The sequence below is a fragment of the Ictalurus furcatus genome, chromosome 26, assembly GCF_023375685.1.
Source record: "Ictalurus furcatus strain D&B chromosome 26, Billie_1.0, whole genome shotgun sequence".
Lineage (NCBI taxonomy): Eukaryota > Metazoa > Chordata > Actinopteri > Siluriformes > Ictaluridae > Ictalurus > Ictalurus furcatus.
In genome coordinates, this window is record NC_071280.1 from 9,817,840 (window position 1) to 9,841,121 (window position 23,282).

At 39.9% G+C, this 23,282-nt stretch overlaps 2 protein-coding genes across 2 annotated transcripts; both read right to left on the reverse strand.

Moving 5' to 3' along the window:
* Positions 1-4,203: 4,203 nt before the first annotated feature.
* On the reverse strand, positions 4,204-14,244 carry rab9a (RAB9A, member RAS oncogene family). The gene is made up of 3 exons (XM_053615758.1): positions 13,790-14,244; positions 9,539-11,040; positions 4,204-6,654 (listed from the first exon to the last, which is right to left on the reverse strand). The coding sequence occupies exon 3, from the start codon at positions 6,630-6,632 to the stop codon at positions 6,024-6,026; it is 609 nt and encodes a 202-aa protein (XP_053471733.1). The 5' UTR covers positions 6,633-6,654; positions 9,539-11,040; positions 13,790-14,244; the 3' UTR covers positions 4,204-6,023.
* On the reverse strand, positions 11,034-13,748 carry LOC128602162 (transcription elongation factor A N-terminal and central domain-containing protein). Its single transcript, XM_053615757.1, has 2 exons — positions 13,553-13,748; positions 11,034-13,364 (listed from the first exon to the last, which is right to left on the reverse strand). Exon 2 carries the CDS (start codon positions 13,354-13,356, stop codon positions 12,301-12,303), a length of 1,056 nt encoding a protein of 351 aa, XP_053471732.1. The 5' UTR covers positions 13,357-13,364; positions 13,553-13,748; the 3' UTR covers positions 11,034-12,300.
* Positions 14,245-23,282: the final 9,038 nt, after the last annotated feature.

Sequence of the window (23,282 nt, forward strand, 5' to 3'; positions counted from 1 at the left end):
TAAGCTATTTCACATGACAGATGTTTACATATGGTCCACAAGACACAATAACTGAATTTACACAATTGCACCAGTTCAAAAGTTTACATTCGCTTGATTTTTTATACCATGTGTCATTACCTGGATGAACAACAACTGTTTTTATGTTTTGTGAGAGTTGTTCATGAGTCCCTTGTTTGTCCTGAGCAGTTAAACTGAACACTGTTCTTCAGAAAAGTCCTCCAGGTCCTGCACGTTCTTTACTTTTCCAGCATCTTCTGCATATTTGACCCCTTTCCAACAGCAGCTATATGATGCTGAGATCCGTCTTTTCACACTGAGGATGACTGAGGGACTTGTACATGACTATTACAAAAGGTGCAAACATTCACTGATGCTCAAGAAGGCAACACACTACATTAAGAACCAGGGGGTGTAAACTTTTGAACAGGATGATCGGTGTAAACTGTTATTATTTTATTTAAAGATCTGTTTTTCATTTAGTACTGCCCTTCAGAAGCCACATAAGAGATTTACATGTTTCCCAGAAGACAAAATAATATGAAAATATCTTGAATATAATCTTTTTATTATGACAATAAACACATATATAAGATCATTAAACCAATTTCTTACATATTTCAATGTTCAATGTTTCAAGGCTTGAAATGTTCGAATGGCAGACAATTTTGCTCATTTTAAGCATTTATTTCTAGAAAATAGCAAAACTATTCAGATAAGAATAATAAAATCTAAAGGTTACAATTAGTAGAACTGACCCGTGTGCACAGAGTTTCCTCACCCAGTCCAAAGACACGCCTGGTAGGCTGATTGGCATTACCAAAGTGTCTGTAGCGTGTGAATTGTGGCCTGAAATGGGTTGGCACCCCGTCCAGGGTGTCCCCTGACTTGTACACCAAGTTCCCTGGGAAAATGGACTGATTGGATTGATTGGTTAGACGGTGTTGGTTAATTTTCTATAACAGCAGCTCTAGACAGCAGTGCTAGCGTCAAGGCCTTTAATTATTTACCGTTTATATGGTAATAGTGGGTTTTTATTTAACAAAATTTTTTAAAAATCTAATTGTTGATATGGTGAAGCTTTCTGTAGAGATATTTACTTTTAATAATTTTAATATTTACTGAAGGGGTTTTGGGTGTCCATGTTTTGTAACAGTCAAAATTTAAAGCAGGGAAAGGCAGACATTGTGTTTTGTGGTTTCTTGGTAAGCAGGAATTGTGTTTCTTTTTGTTTGTTTGTTTATGAACATCAGCAGAAATTGAGTGAACAACTGTTTATAGTTGCTAGAACTTAAGTGATAACAGGAACTAACTTAGTCCATAGACGTTCCATGATATTAAATGTAACTATAAATTTACATTTTATGGCATTTGGCAGACGCCCTTATCCAGAGCGACTTACATTGATCTCATTTATACATCTAAGAAGTTGAGGGTTAAGGGCCTTGCTCAAGGAAGGGCCCAACAGTGGCAGCTGCATGGTGCTGGGGTTTGAACACATGACCTTCTGATCAGTAGCCCAATGTTTTAACCACTGAGCTACCACTGCCCATCTAAATGAATAAAAAGTATGATGTCCCTCTTTAATTAATAATAAAAAAAAATTTGTAATGGTTGGCAAATTGCTGTGGTAGAAGAAGAACAAAACCTTTAGGGATGCAGTGGCAGTACGTCCTGAAGTGTTTTATCCTCTGCAAACTACATGTTTAACAATGAAAAATGTTCCCTTACCTAAACATCTTTCATAACCAGATTTCTGTAAATTGAAAATACATACACCTAATAGGGACGACTCAGTAATAGATGGCTGCATATAAATTAACAATCAGACAAATCAGACATATTCTACAAAACTGAACAACTCTACAAAAGAGATCATGTAAATACTATAATCCGCTTCCTCTAGTCTGCACACACACCGCTGACTGATGATGTGGACTTTTGATGCCATCTTGTGGGGAAATTGTAACTATATGACACCATTTTGGAAATGTGATTTGTTCTTACTAACCCAGGGTCTCTAGGTGAAACCACAACAGTTCATTGTGTCAAATTAGGAGTTTACTGCTAAGTGCATACATTTGCCTCCATTTAGGACAAAATGATGAAGACAAAAAAAAAAAAAAAGGCATGTTATCCCAGAAGGACATTTAGAGTGCCAGGATTCACAGACGTGTCAAAAATGGATAAATAGTCCCAAGGTCCAAAGTGTGGTCTGGGGTGTCCCTGTGGTCTGTGACCAACCCACACGTTCTTTCTGTCATTTTAGCTGTAAATCTGTCAGATTGCTTGGTCAGTCTTTATTTAAGGTCTAATGGCACCCTGTCCAGGGTCTACCCCGCCTTGTGCCCGATGCTCCCTGGGATAGGCTACAGGTTTCCCCGTGACCCTGAAAAGGATAAGTGGTAGAGAAGATGGATGGATGGATTTAAAGTCTAGAGATTAAGGGCATCTTGGCAAATCGTCTTGTTTTTGGTTCTTTTGAAATTATTTTTATTGCCTTAAGGTTTCTATTGTTATCTTCATGCATTTACGTATGCATTTCAAATTTCTTTTGAAATGCTAATGACCTCTTCTGCATGACCAAAGTTGTAAAAATATTGCTATTTGACAGATGTAAGCTGATGTAAGTCCATTGATTCGTTGTTCATTCTAGATGTTGCGACTTCCCCATTTAACACCAGGGAGTTATTATTTCAGCCAGTGCTTAAGAATGGGAACTGCACCAAACGCTAACAGAGATCCATAAGGACACAAATCACACTGCCCCCATGCTCAGGGGTGGGGGAAGAGCAGCAAACTGAACACTTAATGGAATTGCCAAACTGAGCTAGTTTAGAAATTCTGTGAAGTCACCAATATATTTTTTCCATCCATCCATCCATCTTCTATACCGCTTATCCTTTTCAGGGTCACGGGGAACCTGGAGCCTATCCCAGGGAACAAGGCGGGGTACACCCTGGACAGGGTACCAATCCATCGCAGGGCACATTCACATACACATTCACACACAACGGACACTTTAGACATGCCAATCAGCCTACTTTGGACTGAGTGAGGAAACCCCCGCAGCACGGGGCAAACATGCAAATTCTGCACACACAGGACCACGGTGGGAATCAAACCCCCGACCCTGGAGGTGTGAGGCGAACGTGCTAACCACTAAGCCACCATGTGCCCCAATATATTTTTTATAGCAAATAATTGGAATTAAATCTAATAAGCACAGACAGTGTGTCTATGATGTACAGAATGGTAATGGTCTGCACTCATATAGCACTTTTGTCCAAAGTGCTTTACACTGTGTCTCATCCACACACCAATGGTAGCAGAACCTCCACGCAAGGCACTAACTTGCCATCAGGAACAACTTGGGGTTCAGTGTCTTGCCCAAGAATACATTGGCATGTGGAGTCACATGAGTCAGGACTCGAACCGCCAACCTTACGCTTAGTGGACAACCCGCTCTACCACCTGAGCCACAGCCAGCCTATTTTGATTGTAAGATATATTGCAAAGATTGTGAGAGGGAAAGGAGGAGTATGGAGCGGATAATGTTTGACAACTTGTTAACGCCAATCAGCCATTGCATATCTTTGGACTTTGGAGGAAACCTCCAAAGCATGGGGAGAACATGCAATCTCCGTGCACACAGGGAATTGAACCCCAAACCCTGGAGGTGTGAGGCAAATGTGCTAACCACTAAGAAACTGTACACCCCATGGACTAGCTTTAAAAAGAAAAGAAAAGGTTAAAATGATGTTATTTAACAATGAAAACATCTCATTGTTGCTACAAAGCATTCTGTAAGGAGATGTTTACTTAACATTTTTGGAAGGAGTCTCCAGTGTCAGTGATATGTAAGTAAGAGCTGTACCTTTACCTATTGCACCACAGGAAAGCCTTCAGGATGGAAGACGTTGTGCTTTAAAGTTTCTCCTTATCAAGTTGCATTTTTTCCTTAATAACTTCAAAAGAAGTTGCTGCTGTAACTGATAATAGGAGCTAACTTGTTTCATGGCAATTCCACAACAGTAAATTTTTTTATTTATTTTTTTTAAAAAGAGTTTTATTACTTACTATGTCACTTTATGCTATAATCTCGCAACTTATATACATATTTCACATATTAGTAACAGAGAGTGAGGAATTTATATGTAATCATCCACACGGTGAAAACAAAAAATAAAGTGGCATCACAAATTCACAACAAAAAGAGTTGACCTAGATTTTAATTAGATTCACACAACAATTAAAGGACCACCTTAAACATAAACATACATCTCATTTAGAGCTTCAATTTTGGCTTCGATACTTTAAGTGAGATTTTGCAGGTTAAGTTCATGACGGTACAAATGACTTGGAGATGAGTGTGTACATTTACGAATAGCTTGTTTTTGGAAGCATACATTTTCCAGCCTCTTATTTATGTGCAACATACTGACAGAAACTAGAAATAGATTCCACAACAGATATTAATTCAGAAAAAAAAACAACCCAAAATATTCTTAGTTGTGCAGCTAAGAGGAAAAACAAATCATACCAATTTGCAATAAATTAAGTTCGAAAATGGCAACATTCACCTGTTAAATTAAAAGTGATTGCTGTTTCATTAGGACCAACATACTTACTTAGTAAAATCATAATAGTAAAAAGTATGATACAATCTAGATGTAAATAGGTAAGGCCTTCCTAATGTGTAGTTAAAATGAAATCATTGCCCTTTTATAAAAAAACAGCACAGATATATGCATAAAGGACTGAGTGTTTTGTGTTGGGGGGGGGGGGGGCAAACGAAAGGTGCTAAAGCAGGGTTTTTTCATGGGGTCATGTGACACAAAGTAAGCGTTACATCCTGATCCTACTGAATGAAAAACCAAGTCCTGCACATACACATTATAAGTTCTTAAGTGTAGATCTGACACGTCATCGCAGTTGGGCAGTTATTATTATGTGTTGTCATGTGTTAGAGTCGTCAGACTGTTTATTTGTGTAATGCAGCCACATTAAGTGGATGATGCTAAAATCAGTGCACAGGAGTGTTTCATTTTCCACTAGTGTTCTTTCAAGTTTCTTTTAAAGCTGCCCAACTGAATATTTATCCATCATGAGAAAAGGCACTGTGGAGAAAAAAATAAAAAATAAATATGGTGCTCAAATGATATGTTCAGTCAAAATGTTTTTAGTACACTTCCTGGAAACCCACCCTCATGATGAGGTTTATATCATATTTCTCAAATCTGAAAACATGGATCAAACTCATAGATCAATCGAAAACGGCCATGCACTTGGCCAATGCCCCCCCCCAGACTATTAATCAACATGTACTTAAACATAAACATCCATCTCAATGCATTTACTTACGACATTTGCGCAGTCATTTAAAATTCGCAAATGCAACTCATGTCTAAATAAGGGATTAAATCAAAACACATCACATAGTGAGATAGTAAGTGGTTAAGGACACATTTAATAGTTTCAAAACTTTGTTTCAATTCAGTGTACTCAAAACTTTGACTGGTATGGTGTACATTAAACTCTATTCCCCGTGAGTGCACAACATTTCACTGGCCTGAAAAAGGCCTCTAATGCAAAAACTGCAGGACTTATTGGCTTGGCGCTACAGATATTCCTGCACACTAGCACCACCTGCCAGCCAGAGGCTCCAATAATCTGTGAAGGTTTTCGGCAATCTGGGTCATTTTGAACGTAATAGCAGTTAATCAAAGCCGTTTGTGTAATAACGCTGAACGTGTTTCAACACTCACGCAAGAGCCTTCAACAGAATTTAAGACAATGATTCTCAGATGATTTCACAGACCAGAACCAACAAGTGGTCCAATATTTTTAACGATTATAACTAAAGTCCAAACCGCTTTGACTTACTACTACTAGACGCTCAATATGCCCTGAATGACTAAACACCTTGAAAGACTAATAGAGCACAGCTCCAGTAAGTCCTTAAAAGTCTATTAGGCAGATTTAAATGATCAGTGGACTGACTTTGCCAGAACATCTAGTTGTTACAAACAACAGCGACTGCCAGAGCGTGGCTTCCTGCGCAAATCCACAACATCTGAGGGCATGACGTGTGCTTGACGATCCTCCAGTGCCAACACACGCCTTGCAGCCTCTTCAAAAGCCTCGGCGACGTTTGTTGCGTCCTTGGCACTAGTTTCGAAATACGAGTGGCCGCCGTTATCGTAACACCACCTCTGCGCCTCTTCGGTGGTGACCTGCCGCTCCAACACATCCACTTTATTGCCGAGAATGATGAAAGGGAAGCTCTCAGGCTCCTTCACGTCAGCGTAGTAGGCAAACTCCTTCCTCCAGTGCCCGAGGTTGAGGAAGCTTTGTGTGTCGTCCACGCCGAATGTGAGGAGGCAGCAGTCGGAGCCGCGGTAGAATGGTGTGCGCAGGCTGCGGAAGCGCTCCTGACCGGCAGTGTCCCAAATCTGCAGGGTCACGCGCCGCCCGTCCACCTCCAGCTCTTTGTTGAGGAATTCGACGCCGATGGTGTGGAAGAGGTGCGCGTCAAACTTGTCCGACACGTAGCGGTTCATGAGGGACGATTTGCCCACGCCACCGTCCCCAAGCAGGATCACCTTTAGTAGAGATGACTTGGCTGCCATGGTGAGGAAATTAATGTGAAACCTGAGACAAGAAAAGACAGTTAGGGAAACCATTTGTTAGCAAGAAGTTCTACTGCTTTAAAATTGGAAATGTTCCTGCTGATCTAGTGATCATCATCTACCAATACAACACAGCAGCTATGTGAACAATCCTCCCCCACTCCCCTCTCCCAACATGAAATCTAACACATGCTTTTTCTGAGACATGTGAAGCCTCCTACGAACTGCATCTTTTCAAACTGCTGCTCATGCTGCATCACAGGGCAGTGTAACATAGGACAGTGCTATCTACCCTCTTTCGCATACATGAGTTCACCGGCACCTGTGATTGGCTAGTGTCACTGTTACTGACAGGAAAGAGAGAGTATGCCATCCCTCCCACCCAGACAGCATGGACACTTTCAGTCCCCTTGGCTCCTGGCCACAGATGTCTGTAGCATCATCAGGATTCAAACTCATCTACTAATGATAGGTCAAACTCTTCAACTTGTGAACCACTCTGTTACCATTTTTATCAGGTAAAAACTTACCATTTAGGCCACACTAGGTGTACAATTACTGATTGTCACCCCGTTTTATCCTGTTCTTCAGACAAGGGGCCATGACTAACAAGTTATTATTTACATGGATCATTCTCAGCACAGCATTAACGTTGACTTGGTGTTGTGTGTACTGTTGGTACGAGTGTATGAAGCACAGCAGAGTTTTTAAATAACTTAAATGTCACTTCTGGGTTGAGTAACAGACCAACATCAATACATATCCAGCTAATCGGTCTCCCTTCAGGATTTCACAATTTTTGCAGGAATGAACCTGAAACCAAGCAAAATCAGCAATATTCGGAGAAGATTGCAATTTTTCCAATATGACCAGGTTTTCTGCAGATTTGGGCCAAGATGCATCAAGACCACATACAATTTTGCACTCAAGTCTCCTTTTAGTGAAAAGTGGACTAGTTCACAAAGACTTCATGTAAAAATCATAATGAACTTCCTTTTACTTTCACACTATCTGTTGTTACCCAGATGAGGACAGGTTGCCTTCTGAATCTGGTTCCTCTCAAGGTTTCTTCCTCATATCATCTTAGGGAGCTTTTCCTCGCCACCGGCTTGCTCATTAGGGATACATTCACATATTTAAAATCTGCATCCTTTGTTTATGTTTCCGTAAAACTGCTTTGAGACAATGTCCATTGTTAAAAGTGCTATACAAATAAAATTGAACTGACATCATCACAAAGCGCATTCAGCCAAAGCCCTCTTCAACTCAAGCTAAAGGATCAGCTAAAAAGGTCCCATCACTGCGAAAGACAATTTTGCCGATTCAAGTATTTTTCCTGCATAAAAAGCACAAAACCGCCACAAGTTACATCTCAACTTTTTTTTTGGGGGGGGGGGCAAAATCAAGCATTTTTCACACACCACACTCCACGAAATCCTGTACCGACTGGCTAACGGTGGCCCCGTGATCAGAATCTGACCCTGAAGAAGTATACAAGGACGTTTTCTCCTGTTCTGAAGGATTCTTCAAGAACCGTTTGAAGACAACCTTGTACTGTAGGTAACAATATTTTTTGAAGTATCTTACCTATTTGTTTGTAAAATATAATATGGGAATACAGGTTAACTCGCTCCTTCCACTTCAAGACTAACAGGCCGTAATTTCCAATAAGACTCAAACTTAGAGCCAACGTGAAAACCGAAACAGTCGAAGCTCCACCCTTTTATTTGGACAGACAACAGAATGATAGTGCTATCCAAAGCAATTTTGATAAACCAAAAATAAATCACGTATACGTGTACACAATGCGTAAAAATCGGACGACTCCGCTGTGCTGGATACACTCGTACCACGTCCACAAACAGTACACTACTGCGTCAGTCTCGTCGTTGAGCAGAGAATCGTCGTCCATCACTCCAACGATAACCGGTCAGTGACCGGCCCATCTCGACGATGGATGGAGTAAAGGAGGGTATGAAAAACTGTGTATACAGACACATGCACAACAGTCAGAATTTGTACACCTACAAACCAACCTATACGGTATAACATGACCAGTGAATGTATAAACCAATGCGAAATCAGTGGTTGGTCTCAAAGTCATATTAAACATAAAACACCTAGAGACAAATGATATAATCTCCTGAGGGACTTGAATGAGACAATGAGTGAGACTTCAGATGCTGGATGAATTTGTATGACAGAGGTTCATTCATGTGGAAAGTTAGCCTGGGATCATGTGAGGGGGGAAAAACCTCACACAGAATTAGCAGCCAATAACTATTCTCTTGCTTGAGAAAGCATTTTTATTTATTTTATTTTATGATTTTAAAGGCCATGTCAGTGACAAATAATCAGTCATCTTACAGATTTATCATTGCAGGGAGGAGTGAAAGTCATAACTGATAACTGAGGAGGAAGAAACACCATACTGAAAAATGATTTATATTTCCTCAAAGATATCTGTGACTTACCAAAAACAAACTGGACAGACAAACAAACAAACAAAAACAAAACATGAAAGACAGACAACACTGAAGAGACGTTATCTAGTTAAGCTAGTACATTAAAAATGAGCTAAATACGCGGTTACTGACTAGCTACTAAAATTCCCACTGAGCTAAAAACAAAAACAGCGATATCACAACTTTAATCCTAATGTTTAAGTTGTAAATGAGGAATATAATTATACACCAGCTGACTAGAAGTTAGCTTGAAAGTCGAATAGGATTTCATCAAGCTTCCTGGATTGCTTAGCATCCATGCTAGCTCTGCAGAACACTGTCTGAACAACTTCATTTATTTATTTATCAAACTCGTCATGCTCCCGAAACTCCACAGTGCGCACATATTGACAATAAGGACACTCAAATAAGGCGGCTATTTTCAAGAAACGATTTCCTTACCTTTATAGTTTAGCGACGATTATCGAAGAGCTGTGTATGCAGCGCCATTCCTCCGGTCTTGTAGGGATTTTTCCGAGTCATGGCGCCCCGGGTTTCTTCCCTCATGTTCATATGACCAAACAGACACTTTACACCCAGATTAGAGGCACACTTCTCCTTTACTGAGGGACTTCTACCCCGCTTCATCTGTTAAAATACTGTACAAATAGGTTACACAACTTAAAACAGCCAGTCAGGTGCTGAGTGTGTGAGGCAACGAGTCTTTATCAATATATATTTATATATATATTTTTAAATAGTCAGCAAACATACAGCGCCTTATCATTCATCAAGTCTTATTGACGTGCCATGTCGACATCACCAATGCAAAGGAAAAAAAAAACTTGCCTACTCATTTGCACACTGTTGGACTTAATATTGAGTTGAGAATCATCTGTAACAAGAAATGTTGTCCTCAAGAAGGCCTAGCATTGTTTTTTGTTTTTTTGTTTTTTTAATACAAGCAATCACGTGTAGGAGAGTAAAGTAATTTGAGTAATGGTTAAGAGTCAATCCAGAAGAGATGATTCTCAAAACTCTGGAGTTGGGAATTATGAGACGACTCCAAAGAGATCAGTATTTTACTTTGGAAAACAATGCAAAATGTGAAATCAAAAGTCCTACAATAAAACATATCACTAAGCTTAAGGCATCTTAATTGACCCTGTTGAAACAAACAAACAAACAAAAACAAACAAACAAAAAGAATCCTCATACAGTTTGTAATAGTTTTAATTGTTATAATGGGAATTGCATTGGTTTTAATGGAAACTATAGTAGTCCCTATGGGTCTCTACTGGTAATAGTGTCAAAATCCCTATTCATGCATACTGTTAGTCATAAGAACGTGTTTTGAACGTATTTAGTACATTTCTTGTCCTCTATTAAAATTTTTTGTTCTCTAGAATGAACCGTATTCATTCATATTTGTATATATGTAATGAATCGACTTTGCGTCCTGAAACACCACGGAAAAAAAGATCATTTAATGTATTTTCATCCCACCCAAACAGTTGGACAAAATATTCAAGCTTGACATAGACCTATGTAAAGTGCAAATAGAGTCACTGTATAACTATAAGTATGCCATAATTTTATATTCACTCTAATCATAAGTATCACCCTCTTAATAACATGCTTTATCTATCCACAAACAGTACAACAAGTAATAACCTGGGTCACAGTGCTCACAAACGAGACTCATCATATCCGATAACTAGAAATCTACAAGCCTACAGTGTACAATGCTGTGCTGTGCATTGATGCGTGAAGCTCTCTGCAGCAAAGCATCATGGGAAACTGCCCCCAGACTGCAGATTACTGAGTCACATGCTCACTGCACATGTGGCACGCTTCGTGTCACATGTCTGCAGGAAGGCGGTGGAGTTTAGGCCTGATGATCATTCCTCTATGAGCGCATTGTCTCTTGGGCTGGTCTGCTCCGGTGCTGATCTGAGTGTCTCCTATTAAATGAGAAAGATTTGTCACAGAATACGGCACTACATAACACAATGCATAGCATCTATTAATGTTCACATCACGGGCAATTACTTTCAGATAACAGTAAATCTGTCTGTTTTTGTGAAATATGCATAATTATGTTCAATTTGTGCAATTATGTTCAATTTGTTGAACATATTGTCAAACCCAGTGTGTGGATTCTCCCATTTCATTTAACCTTCCTATTCATTTTCTACATTTTCTCTTGTTAAACAGTATGTAATTGTAAGCAATTGTCAAATCATTTCCTCATAAGTGGGAAATCTTATTCAGCAAGAATAACTGATTATAATCAGCGTTAAAAAACCCACAATGACATTCAAAGCAGCTGCTCACCACATGTACAACAGGAAATCATTGTTTCAGGAGTAGTAACTATGGCAGTGCAGGAGGAAGCATTCTCATTTTAGTATGCACAGGTGGATGTTATACATAATTAACATTGCAATTAAAAGAGTGACCTTCCCATTTAAACTAAATATTTTATTGCACTTGACATGTAAAGGGCAGAGAAAAAAAATCAAACAAAAAAGTCTAGGATTTGTAGGAGTTGTATCTGCTATGACTTACAATAGAGATTTTCTATCATTCATTCATCTTCAGTAACAGCTTTATTCTGGTCAGAGTCAGCCATTTGAAAGGAGTTGACCATTTAATTGTATTTTCATGTATTTTGGGTTAGGGTTAGATGTATTTTCATCTGGGATTTATCCTAAATGTTAGTGGTTAACAGAAGTGTTCATAAAAGAATGTAGTATTTAACATGTTCATGTAAATATTATATCACCAAAAAAAAAAAAAAAACCCCAGAACATTAACTTTACACTACTACAGCTTATTTAGTAGCTAGATAATAGCCCACTAACTAGCCAAGTAGCAATTCATACAAGCATAAATATGATAAATTAATTTGACCTAGTCAGGGTGGCGGTAGATCTGGAGCCTATCCTTGGAACAATGGGCTTGAGGAAGGAATACATCCTGGACTGAATGCCAGTCCATCACAGGGAACTATGCACACCTAGTGGCAATTTAGACCAGCCAATCCACTTACCGGTGCTGGCAGGAAACTGGATAACCTAGTGAAAACACGCAAATCTCTACACAGACAGTAATCAAACCAGGGTCCCTGGTGCTGTGAGGTGGCTACGCTACCCACTACACCACCATGCCACCCATGTCCAAAAGACCCTGAATCTATTTTCAATGTCTTCAGAGTCAAATCAGAGGCACACCCAGCGGTTATGGTACCACTGCGCTCCACAGTTGGCGCAAGTCATGAAGGTCATGGCTTCTTCATCGCCACTACCTCTCTTCACCCAGGAGGGTAGGAAAAGTGTGCCACGGGAGATCTGCGTCACCCTGCAGTCCGTCCCCTCACAGCGCTGACATCGCACCTTTGTCGTGGCCGTCCCCTCCGGTCCCTGGGGCAGCTGGTGCTCGCTGATGCCCGCTGTTGTGTACCCCTGCCTGAGCTCGCGCAATTCATCACCAGCCATCTCCTGGGCAGACATCCGGGCAAACGCCTCCGGAGCCAACGTGCCAGTCAGAAGACCCTGGCGCAGGTGAAGGTTCTTTGGGTTCTTCAAGTTGGCCACCTTGCTTCTTATGCAGGATTTGTATTTGAGTGGATTGCGGCCGTGGAGAGCGTCTATGTGTGTTTCAATGACGTGAGCTAGCTGGTTTGTCAGTTCAGGATTTGTTCGATCTGGGTTTAGAGCCTGGATAAGCAGTTCTACACACTTGTTTCTCAAAACTGTGGAGTCTGTGGAGCTGCTAATCAGAGGTGGAACCATTATGGGGGTTCTCGTATCTTCTTCTAGACGAACAATCTTGGCTTTTGATGAAGCCTCTCTCACGGAAGATGAGTCACTTGACTCTTGGTCCATATTACTCTCCACACCTTTGAAACCCATAATTGTTTCGTCGTTGTTCGCTTTTCCATCTAGGTCCTGTGGGGCTGATTCTGCTTTATCGGGTTCAGTTGCTTCACATTCTTTTGTCTGACTTGTGTCTTTGATCTTTTTGTGCTCATGTAGTGAACCGTACAAATGCTTCCATTTTGAGAGCACGCCCTTTCCTCTTTTCCGAACACTGGCTACAGGGCATGACTTTAAAAGCTGATAAATGTTCTTGGCGATGTCAGTGGTCTGTAGCTGCTCTAATGTCACATTGGTGTTGTAAATGTCTGTTAGTAAACATGAAACATCTTCATAATTTCCCTCCTTGTGTAGTTTCTCTATTTGTATCGCCATACGTGTAATTTCCTTTAACTCCATTGTCACATCTAAATGAAAAGAGAATCAGCGTATTTTGTAAATTGTCATTACTAGAACAAAACAAATGTGTTACAACGTTATATTTTCTTTCATCAGGCAGTAAATGGGGCTGAACCCAAAAGGATCGCTAATGAACATGTAGTGCACTATATAGGGCGTACAAGCCATATTGCCATTCCCTATAAAGGGCACTTACTGTAAGTAGAAAGTCTGAAACCATTTGTAACGCAACCAGAGAGATTAGGCCTATTGTGCGAACTGTTTGGGTTAGTTACTAGTGTTTCAACCACATATTATCTACGCCCAAATAACGTTACCGACCATATAAAAATCAGAACAAAATGTTATTATTCCTCCGTATGTTTTTCTTTTCTTTCTTTTTTTTGCGACATACCGCAGACTACTACTAGTATTACTACTACAAAATCCTTACCGGTTTATACTGTATCAAATCCAATCCGCCATGTTTGTTGTTGTTCCCTGCCAACAATTTCCACTGCCACCGCTAGAGGGCGCAAAGGATACATTAGCAATATGCATACTACTGTGCTAAATGTTATATCAAAATTAATGCACAACCCTAGGTACCTTCTTTGGTCTCTACATGCATACAAAAACAAATAGACGAGAAGAGTGTAAGATTTTTATGCCGCTTCTTCTCACAAAACAAAAACACATTTGTCTTTTTTCTCTCCTTCATAGTTGAAGTAACCTGAGAAATTAAACATATGTTGACAGAGACATCTATTCACAGGTAAGGCATGATTACAGTGAGACACTTATAATTAAATATAATCCTACAAACCGGAATGTTTTGAGAAATACACCAGATCTTAAATAGATCATTGGTGATTTAATCAATTTTAAAGCCTAGAACCATTATACAACAGGATATACTCAACTATAATTGGTAGTTTTAGGCTAATGGGATATAAAATCGAATCGATACTGTAGACTGTGATAGCTACTGCAGACAATAAGAAGTTCGTAGTGTTCCAGTGTATGTTTCAAGCAATACAGCATTAAGCTATTTAAAGTTATGTTACGTTTATTTATTTTGTACACACTTTTATCAAAAATGTGAAGGTGAGACAGAATCCACGTCAAAGAAAAGAAGAAAGAAAGAAAAAAAAACACTGATACAGGTACTGAAAGTTAAAACCATTTGAACAGAAATCAGCGTACAGGGAGTGTATAGAACGTCATTTACACATAGGATGTACGGTTGAGAGCCATTTTGAGGTTCATTCTCCACACCGAATGGTGAGTGAGCTGAACATACATCACCAGTCAGAGCTGAGGGCCCGGGTGTGGAGGTCTAGTGGGATTTCCTGCTAATATGAAGTGAACCCCTACACAGTATTCCAGCAGGGAGTTGGTAATATCCGGTAACACATGCACAATAACATTGACAAAAGGAGAAAACAATCTTCTTACACACCTTCTTTCCAAATAGAGACATACAGAAACAGACAATGTCAGGTTCTCTCTATAATGGAAGAAACCTGAGATCTCATACAAGCACGCGCATGCACAATGACAAGCGTAGGCTTAGGAATGCACATACACACATGCACAGACACGGACATACACACAGACAGGCTTACAAGCAAACAACTATGCATCCACACACAGACTTAAAAATGCATACTAACAGGGTTTACAAGCACACACAGACACGAGCTTATAAACACATGAAAAGATACAGACTGAGGAGTATAACACAAACACACAAAATGTTTATTAAAAACACATTCAAGCAGACACACACACAAATATAAACCACACAAGCACAGACACAGACTTCTAAATACATAAACAAACATAGACTCACAAATGCACATAAACAGAGACACAGGCTTATAAACAAACAGACACAGGCTACTAAACAGACACAGACTACTAAACAAACAGACACAGGCTTCTAAAGAAACAGACACAGGTTACTAAACAAACAGACACAGGCTTCTAAAGAAACAGACACAGGCTACTAAACAAACAGACACAGGCTACTAAACAAACAGACACAGGCTACTAAACAAACAGACACAGGCTTCTAAACAAACAGACACAGGCTACTAAACAAACAGACACAGGTTACTAAACAAACAGACACAGGCTACTAAACAAACAGACACAGGTTACTAAACAAACAGACACAGGCTTCTAAACACACCGTCTTATAAACACACACACAAACAGACACACAAACATATACACAAGGGTATGAACACAGGCAAACACACACACTTTAAAACACACAAACCCAGTCTTGTTGACACACAATTACACACACAGTGACAGGCACCGAGTGACTGACACACACACACACACACACACAGTTATCTTAAGCTCCCACCTCCCTCTGTTGTACTTGGTGTATGTGGGTGTAGCCTTATGAATTTGTTCATAAATCAGAGTTTATAAATCAAGCGTCTGATTTCTTATCAGCTCTGGAGCCTTTCAGCAAGATGCACAATCACCAGGAAAAGCTCAAGGCCTACTGGCGGCTCTGACTGATGTGTCTGCAGTCTAATCTGAGCTCAGCCGGGTGTGACTTCTGCAAGCAAGTGGAATTTTACTGACTTTACGTTCCTTCACTCCACAAGAGGGCAATCAAAGCTCATGGTTTTCTCTTCCACACCATGAGGATGCAAGAGGCAGAGTCATTTCCTGCTTCACTGTGCTTGTGGGCTCTGTCCCATATGCTAGAATTCATGTTTAGTTAGTAGTTGGGTTTTTTCTGTGTGTGTGTGTGTTGTTGTTGTTTTTGTTTTTTTACTAGGACGTCAGCCATTTTAAGAGAACATGTAGAGTTAAAACTTCTTGATAGTTGTTGGATTAGAGGTTCATGCAGAATAGACTTGGTGCTCAGGGGACCATGTGTTTTCCCTTAAATTCACTGTGAGTGAGTAATTAACTGTAATGCTGGGAAATGACAGTGAGCAGTGGGATTGAGTTACAACTGTAACATTCAACTGATTCTGTAAAGACAGTCAGCTGCAACACATACATAGGGATCATATCTCAGTACCTGTTTATTAGCCCGATTGTTTATCATCTGGCTGCTTGATAGGTTATAACAGTGCAAAGTCTACTATCACTTTTCTAGCAACCTGTCTTTATATGTATTTTATGGTGGCATTCTGGAGGAAAGTACTGGAGATTAGCTGTCAGCCTTGAAACCAGTCTTGCCAATCAAACTCAAATCAAATTACACATCTGTGAGGTCAATGTAATGTAGCCACTGTGAAGCCAGCAATGTAAAGTCATCAATGCCATTCAGTTTTGCACCAAATCTGAAAATAGTTATTCTGAAAATGTAACGTTGCCCTTTAGATAATTCAGCAGTGCCACCCCTTGTCTTGCTTGACATCTTGACACGCAACTTTTCTAGTTGACTGTTAGTTCCATGCCCATTACCTAGGAAGTTGTAAAGCCTCATAAAAATCTCTGACTGTCTTCCACTGTTCTGTTTTGTAACCAATCTATTGTACGAGACGCATCAAAACTGATCCCAGATCAACATAAAAACATGCAGGATAAGCTTTGACAAAAATAATGTAAAGGCATATTAGCATAATGCTTGATTGTTTCTGCTCCCTTGTGGTTTCCTTGTGTGCTTCTTTCATCGCACATTGATGCTGTTTAAAACAAGCAGGCGATGAAGAACTGACTTGTTTGCTTGTCTAGCTCTAGTGCGCAGCAATTTTCAGTACCCTTATCTGTTTCCTCCATTCACTTCACTTTAGTTTGGCAAACTAGGACGCTGAAATGTCAGTGAAACGCAACTCTGCACAGGGGTTGGCTGCTGCCATGCACAAATAAATCATCTCAAGTGATGACAGGACGGCGTGTTGTTTCTTTTAAGACGGCACCTCAGAGCAAGTAGAGTAACTTATTTCCACAAGTCTGACAAGTATAAAACAAGACTGATGATGATGATGATGATGATTACATTACATTACATTTACATTTATGGCATTTGACTTATTATTATTATTATTATTATTATTATTATTATCATTATTATCTTATTTTTAGGATTATTGGTTCAGTTGAAGGTTCTGTTGGCCTCCTGATTAGCCAAGGCAACACAGAGCATAGAGAAAGAACAACATGAACTTTTATAACTACTGAGTTGAGTACAATTTTATCGAGTACATTGGTATTTCAGTAGTGGAAGGCGGAGAGGTTGCATGTTGCAAGAAGAGAGAGAGAGAGAGAGAGAGAGAGAGAGAGAGAGCGAGAGAAGGCCAAACTTGTTCTACAAACCACAATGTGAACATAGGGTAAGATAAGGTGAGGCGACGTGAGACAGACCTTGTGAGTCTGATCTAATGCTCAGAGACAGAAAGTGAGACATAACACAAATTCAGTAATATATAATACATTTGAATGTGAATGCTTATATACATATAATGGCCAGCATGGTGGTGCAGTGGGTAGCAGTCTTGCTTCATTATTACAGCTTTATGTCTTGAGGGTCGCTGCTTCAGTCCTGAGCTCAGGTTACTGTTTGTATGACGTTTTTGCACATTCTCCCCATTGGTGCTTAATTAAAGCTGTGCTAAATGGTCTCTTTTACTGAGATAGACAAGTATCACACCTTACAAAGCACCCATGCCCTGCAACCAACCTCAGCTTAGCATGTCATCCCCCACCCTCTTCCCTCAACGGTTAAGGCTCTGGGTTACTGCTCAAATGGTTGCAGTTCAAGCCCCGGCACGGCCAACCTGCCATTGTTGGGCTCTTGAGCAAGGCCCTTAACCTTATCTGCTTCAAGGGTGCTGTATCACGGCTGACCCTGTGCTCTGACCCCAGCTGCCTGTGTCTGGGATATGCAAAGAAAAGAATTTCACTGTGCTGTAATGTTTATGTAAAAAATAAAGGCTGCTACTTCTTTTACATGGGTTTCCTCTGGTTATCTCTGACCTCCCACAAATGCTAGTAGGTGTTTTGGCTACTCTAAATTGTGTTTTGGCTACGCTAAATAATTAGGTGTGAATTATATGTGAATGTGTGTGTGGTGCCATGCAATACACTGGCATCCCATCCATGGTGTATTCCCAGCTCATACCCGGAATAGTCTCTGGATCCACCACAACCCTGACCAGGATAAACTGGTTATTGATGATGCATGGATAAATTATTTTAACATATAGTGCATTGGAATACCTTTATACTTCTCACGCCATGGACACAGGTTTAGTTCTGTATCTATCTCAGGCCAGCTATCTAATGGTATGATAATGTTAGTTGTGCACTTGAACACAAACACTCCATAATTATGACAACTTTAAGACCAGCATAATACTCGAATACTTTTTAAAGGAATGTGACGACTCTAGCTTGCTCGGCCATTAGATCTATAGTCTTGTTTTTCTTTGTGCGCTCTTTGCTATTCTCTGTAAAGTTTACATGACAGTAAACATCATTCAAAAAGACGTAAACACTCGTTTCCAGTTCGAGTCTGAAGCTGATTTGACTACGCAGAGTCTTGTTTAGGCTTTGGATCGATAAGACCTTGCTAAATGTGTTATGACTTCAAAACATTTGATAATATTATGTGTTGTGTTATTGTTCTGAACTGTTTTTGGAAGGTTTCACGTGCGCTGTTGAGCTGATTGTCTGTCTGTGGATGTTTTGGGTGAAGACGCCATGCACTTTGGAATTCCCTTTTTCAACTTTCTCTCCAGAGTTTTGTGTTTATGTATCTTTGGCCTTCTCAACAGTGTTGATTGTGAACTGCAGGGTGGGAGGGATGTCTCTTGGCCCACATAGTATTGTGTGTGTGTGTGTGTGTGTGTGTGTGTGTGTGTGTGTGTGTGTGAGAGAGAGAGAGAGAGAGAGAGAGAGAGAGAGAGAAAGAAAGAAACCGGCTGTGTTTATAATGAAATGACTCACAAGTCTTTTTGTCCACATGAATCTTTCTTCTTTTCTGGGAACACACTGAAGAAGAAGCAGAGAAGCGGCCGCCCATTACAGGCAATATTAGCATCATAGTGTTTAACCTTCCATTAATTTTTATTGTGCAGCAAAGTGGGGAAGCAGCGTTTTGGTTGTGGTTTTATCTGAAACATGATTTTGTTTGATATTCATCAGGATTTCTCGAGTAACAGTAGTTTAAAAAAATAAAAATAAAAAACAGTCCAAAACCAAACATTTCCGTTAGAAATTTAAGAACACTATTAGCTTTGATTATCACAGTGTTAGATGTTTTTAGGTTTGTAATTCATGCTAAAACCCCAAGCATGCCTCGGACATGTATATACTAATTACCACCTTGTTGTGTTTCAAGTATCACATGAAATCCACTGAACTGGGAATTTGAAAACCAACTAAGTAACTGTTTTACACAAATGATCAGTTATCCTAATGTAGCTAAGTTGCTAGTAGCTTCCACCTGGATAAATTACATGACACAATAGTTAAATTACAGAATAGTTCACCTAATGTTAGCTAACAGCTATGTTACTAGTTTTACACAATATCACAGTTAACCTAAAGTAGCTAAGTTGCTAGTGCCCTGACTAAATGACATTAAATAATACTTAAATACCCAATGTTAGCATGTTAGCAATCTTGGCTACTCGTTTACACAATGTAATAGGCTCCTAGTGTGCTTGGTTTTAATTGCATGATTTAACACTTAGTCTAACATCAACTTGCTTGTTAGCAAACCTGGGTGGCTACTAAAGTCAAAAAGCTGCTCATAATGTATGATAGCCATTAAATATGAGGGAACATGAGGGCTAACAAATTAGGCTGCTGGTTTACATAATATAAAGTTAGCCTAATGTAGCCAAGTCGCAAGCTATGCCTGGCTATATTACATGACATAATTGTTACATTACATAACAGTTAATGAAATACTAAGTAATCTAATGTTAGCTAGCGTGCAATCTTAGCTAAATCCTAGCTGGCTCCTTACGCACACTATATGAATGAACATTTCTCATGCTTAAAAGCTCTTTCTGTGTGTTATGTTGCATATTGTAAAACATAAAATGGCATAAAAAGTCAGAAACACATCATAATTATTATTATTATTATTATTATTATTACAGCACATTTAATGGCCCTGTCCAAACCAATACAGCTAGTCGAGTCCCTTAAGATAACAGCAATGCCATTACTATGACATCATGATAATAAATCCATCATTAGGACATGTTTAACTTACATTAATAAACCAGAATGACATGACCTTATGTTGTACTGACTGAATGAGATCATATTCAAAGCATAGCTTATTCCCACAGAATGACTTTGTATTGCATTGTATTCATATATGACATCATATAAAAGAGACGCTGTGTAAATGCCTGAGTAAGTGCACTTCGTACCATAACAGCCCCTCCTACACGGAATCTCACGCAAGAGACAGTCATGAGCATGCCGTAGGCAAAGAGAGGGACAAAGGATGAACTGTCTGGAATTGGCTTTGGTTGGCATTAATTACAAGATAGCATGAACAGGTGCACAAGCTCAGATAAGAAATGATGAATTTATATATAGTGAGCTCACGATAGTGTGAAATAGTACGGATGGATATGCACCAGGAACTGGCTTGTAATTGTAATCATTTGAAGCGTGTTCAATTTTTGTAACTAATATATATATATATATATATATATATATAGACTTGTCATAATATCCATTGACCAAGGGAACGAGGACGTAGCACAAGTCCCACGCCGACACTTTTTGATTGTGCAAGTTGCAGTGTCCTCCCCCACCTCCATCAGATTTCACAACAGTCTGCACATTCCTTTTCTTCATCTCCTCTTTCTATTCTCTCTCTGTTTCTCTCTCTTTCTTTCTCTCTCTCTCTTTCTGTGTCTTTGGCTCCTCCTTATGCCTGATGGGCAAGCAAGAACACACACTGCTGCATATGCAGAGCCTGGGGAAGAAAGAGAGAGAGAGAGAGAGAGAGAGAGAGGCAGAGAGCACCAAAGGGTTGAAATGGAATGAATGAGATGAGAAGAGAGAACAGGAGGAAGGCATGAAACAGCAAGTCTTTAAGGGGGTGGGGGGTCCTCTTCAGCTGTCCTCTGACAAAAGGCTCACAGCAAGTAGCGAAGGCCCTTTGTTCATGGAGGCACGGGATGGCATACTCAATTGGGAACGTGCAATGAGTGTTAACATGATAGCCTGCACACTGAGGCGAGAATAAGTGTGTGTGTGTGTGTGTGTGTGTGTGTAGGGCTGTCAACATTTTCATTCTAATTTTATTGATGTCAAAATTTCATAATTGAGTCTCAGAAATGTGATTTTTGGTCAGGCACCAAATAACATGGCCACACCCATTTGATATGTTTACCCAGAGAAATGTTTTTTTGGTGTTGATATTTAAGTAAAAACGGAGCTTCTTGTCATCCCAGCCTACCCCTCTATCAACCACAACCTCATCATACAGCTAGGCTCAACCACAAGCTAGGCTCAAGCCAACCAGGACAGCTAGAAACCTTGGGGTGACTTTCGATGGCCACTTGAACTTTACAGAGCTACATGGTCCTGTAGGTTCGTTCTGTGTAACATCAAGAAAATCAGACCCTATCTCACTGATCATGCTGCACAGCTACTAGTCCAGGCTCTTGGTATCTCAAAACTGGCCTACTGCAGTGCTCTACTCCTGGGTCTCCCAGTCAGATCCATCAAACCCCCCTCAGATGATTCAGAATGCAGCAGCACGCCGTGTTTTCAAGCAGCCCAAATGGACCCATGCCACACCACTCTTCGTCTCCCTCCTCTGGCTTCCTGTAGACGCCTGCATCAAATTCAAGGCCTTGATGTTCCCCCTACCTCAACACTTGAGGTTTATGTTCCCTCGCACAACCTGTGATCAATTAACGACTGACGCCTGGTAGTGTCTACTCAACGAGGCATGAGATACCTTTCCAGAACCTTCAAACTGACTGTTCCTCAGCGGTGGAATGAACTTCCAACCTCAATCCGGACAGCAGAATCCGTCAGTATCTTCAAAAAGCTGCTAACGGCCCAACTCTTCCATGAACACTTAACTAAACCCTAACTTGTCACCTGCACTTACAAGAATCTGCACTTACACTGGCTCTTACACCTCTACTCTGTGCACTTTGCTCCTCTAGAAATCAATTAAAGATCTTGTATGGTAGCACCACTTGTATTGTTCTCCACTTGATACTGTATATCGCTTTGCTTGTATTTCCTCATTTGTAAGTTGCTTCGGATAAAAGCATCTGCTTAATGAATAAATAAAAGTAAACATAAATATAAATGTAAATGTAAACATGTCTGGTACAGACATCTCCTGCGTTGCAGTATTGAGAGAACAGTCAGCAACATACACAGTATTTAAGTAAGAGGGTGTGATTGACAGTGTCAAAAGCAGCGCTAAGATCAAGAAGGACAAGGATGGAAAGAGAACCAGAATCTGAGGCTATTAACAGATCATTCGTGACCTTGACCAAAGCTATCTCTGTACTGTGAAGGTTACGAAAACCAGTCTATAGGGGCTCGAAAAGATTATTAACAGTAAGGTGATTGTGAAGTCCCACAGACACGGCTGCGATCTATAGGAGACAGGGCTTTCTCGTCCTATGTTCATAGACTCTGGAATGTACTTCCTGCTCATATTAGAGATGCACAGAATTTGGGCACTATTAAGTCCAACCTAAAACCTCATTTTTTTAGGTTAGCTTTTTCTTAATGGCTTTAGCCATTTTGTATTCAAGTCTGTTTTTTGTTTTTGTATGTTTTGTGTTTTTATCTGGGTTTTTTTTTATTTTCTTGATATTTTCTTATTGTGTAAAGTGCTTTGAGAAGCTGCTTTAAAGGTGTTATATAAAAATAAAGTTTATTATTATTATTATTATTATTATTATTATTATTATTATAGTATTTGGTCCAGTGTAGGTATGGCTGTAGGTCTGACTATTGCT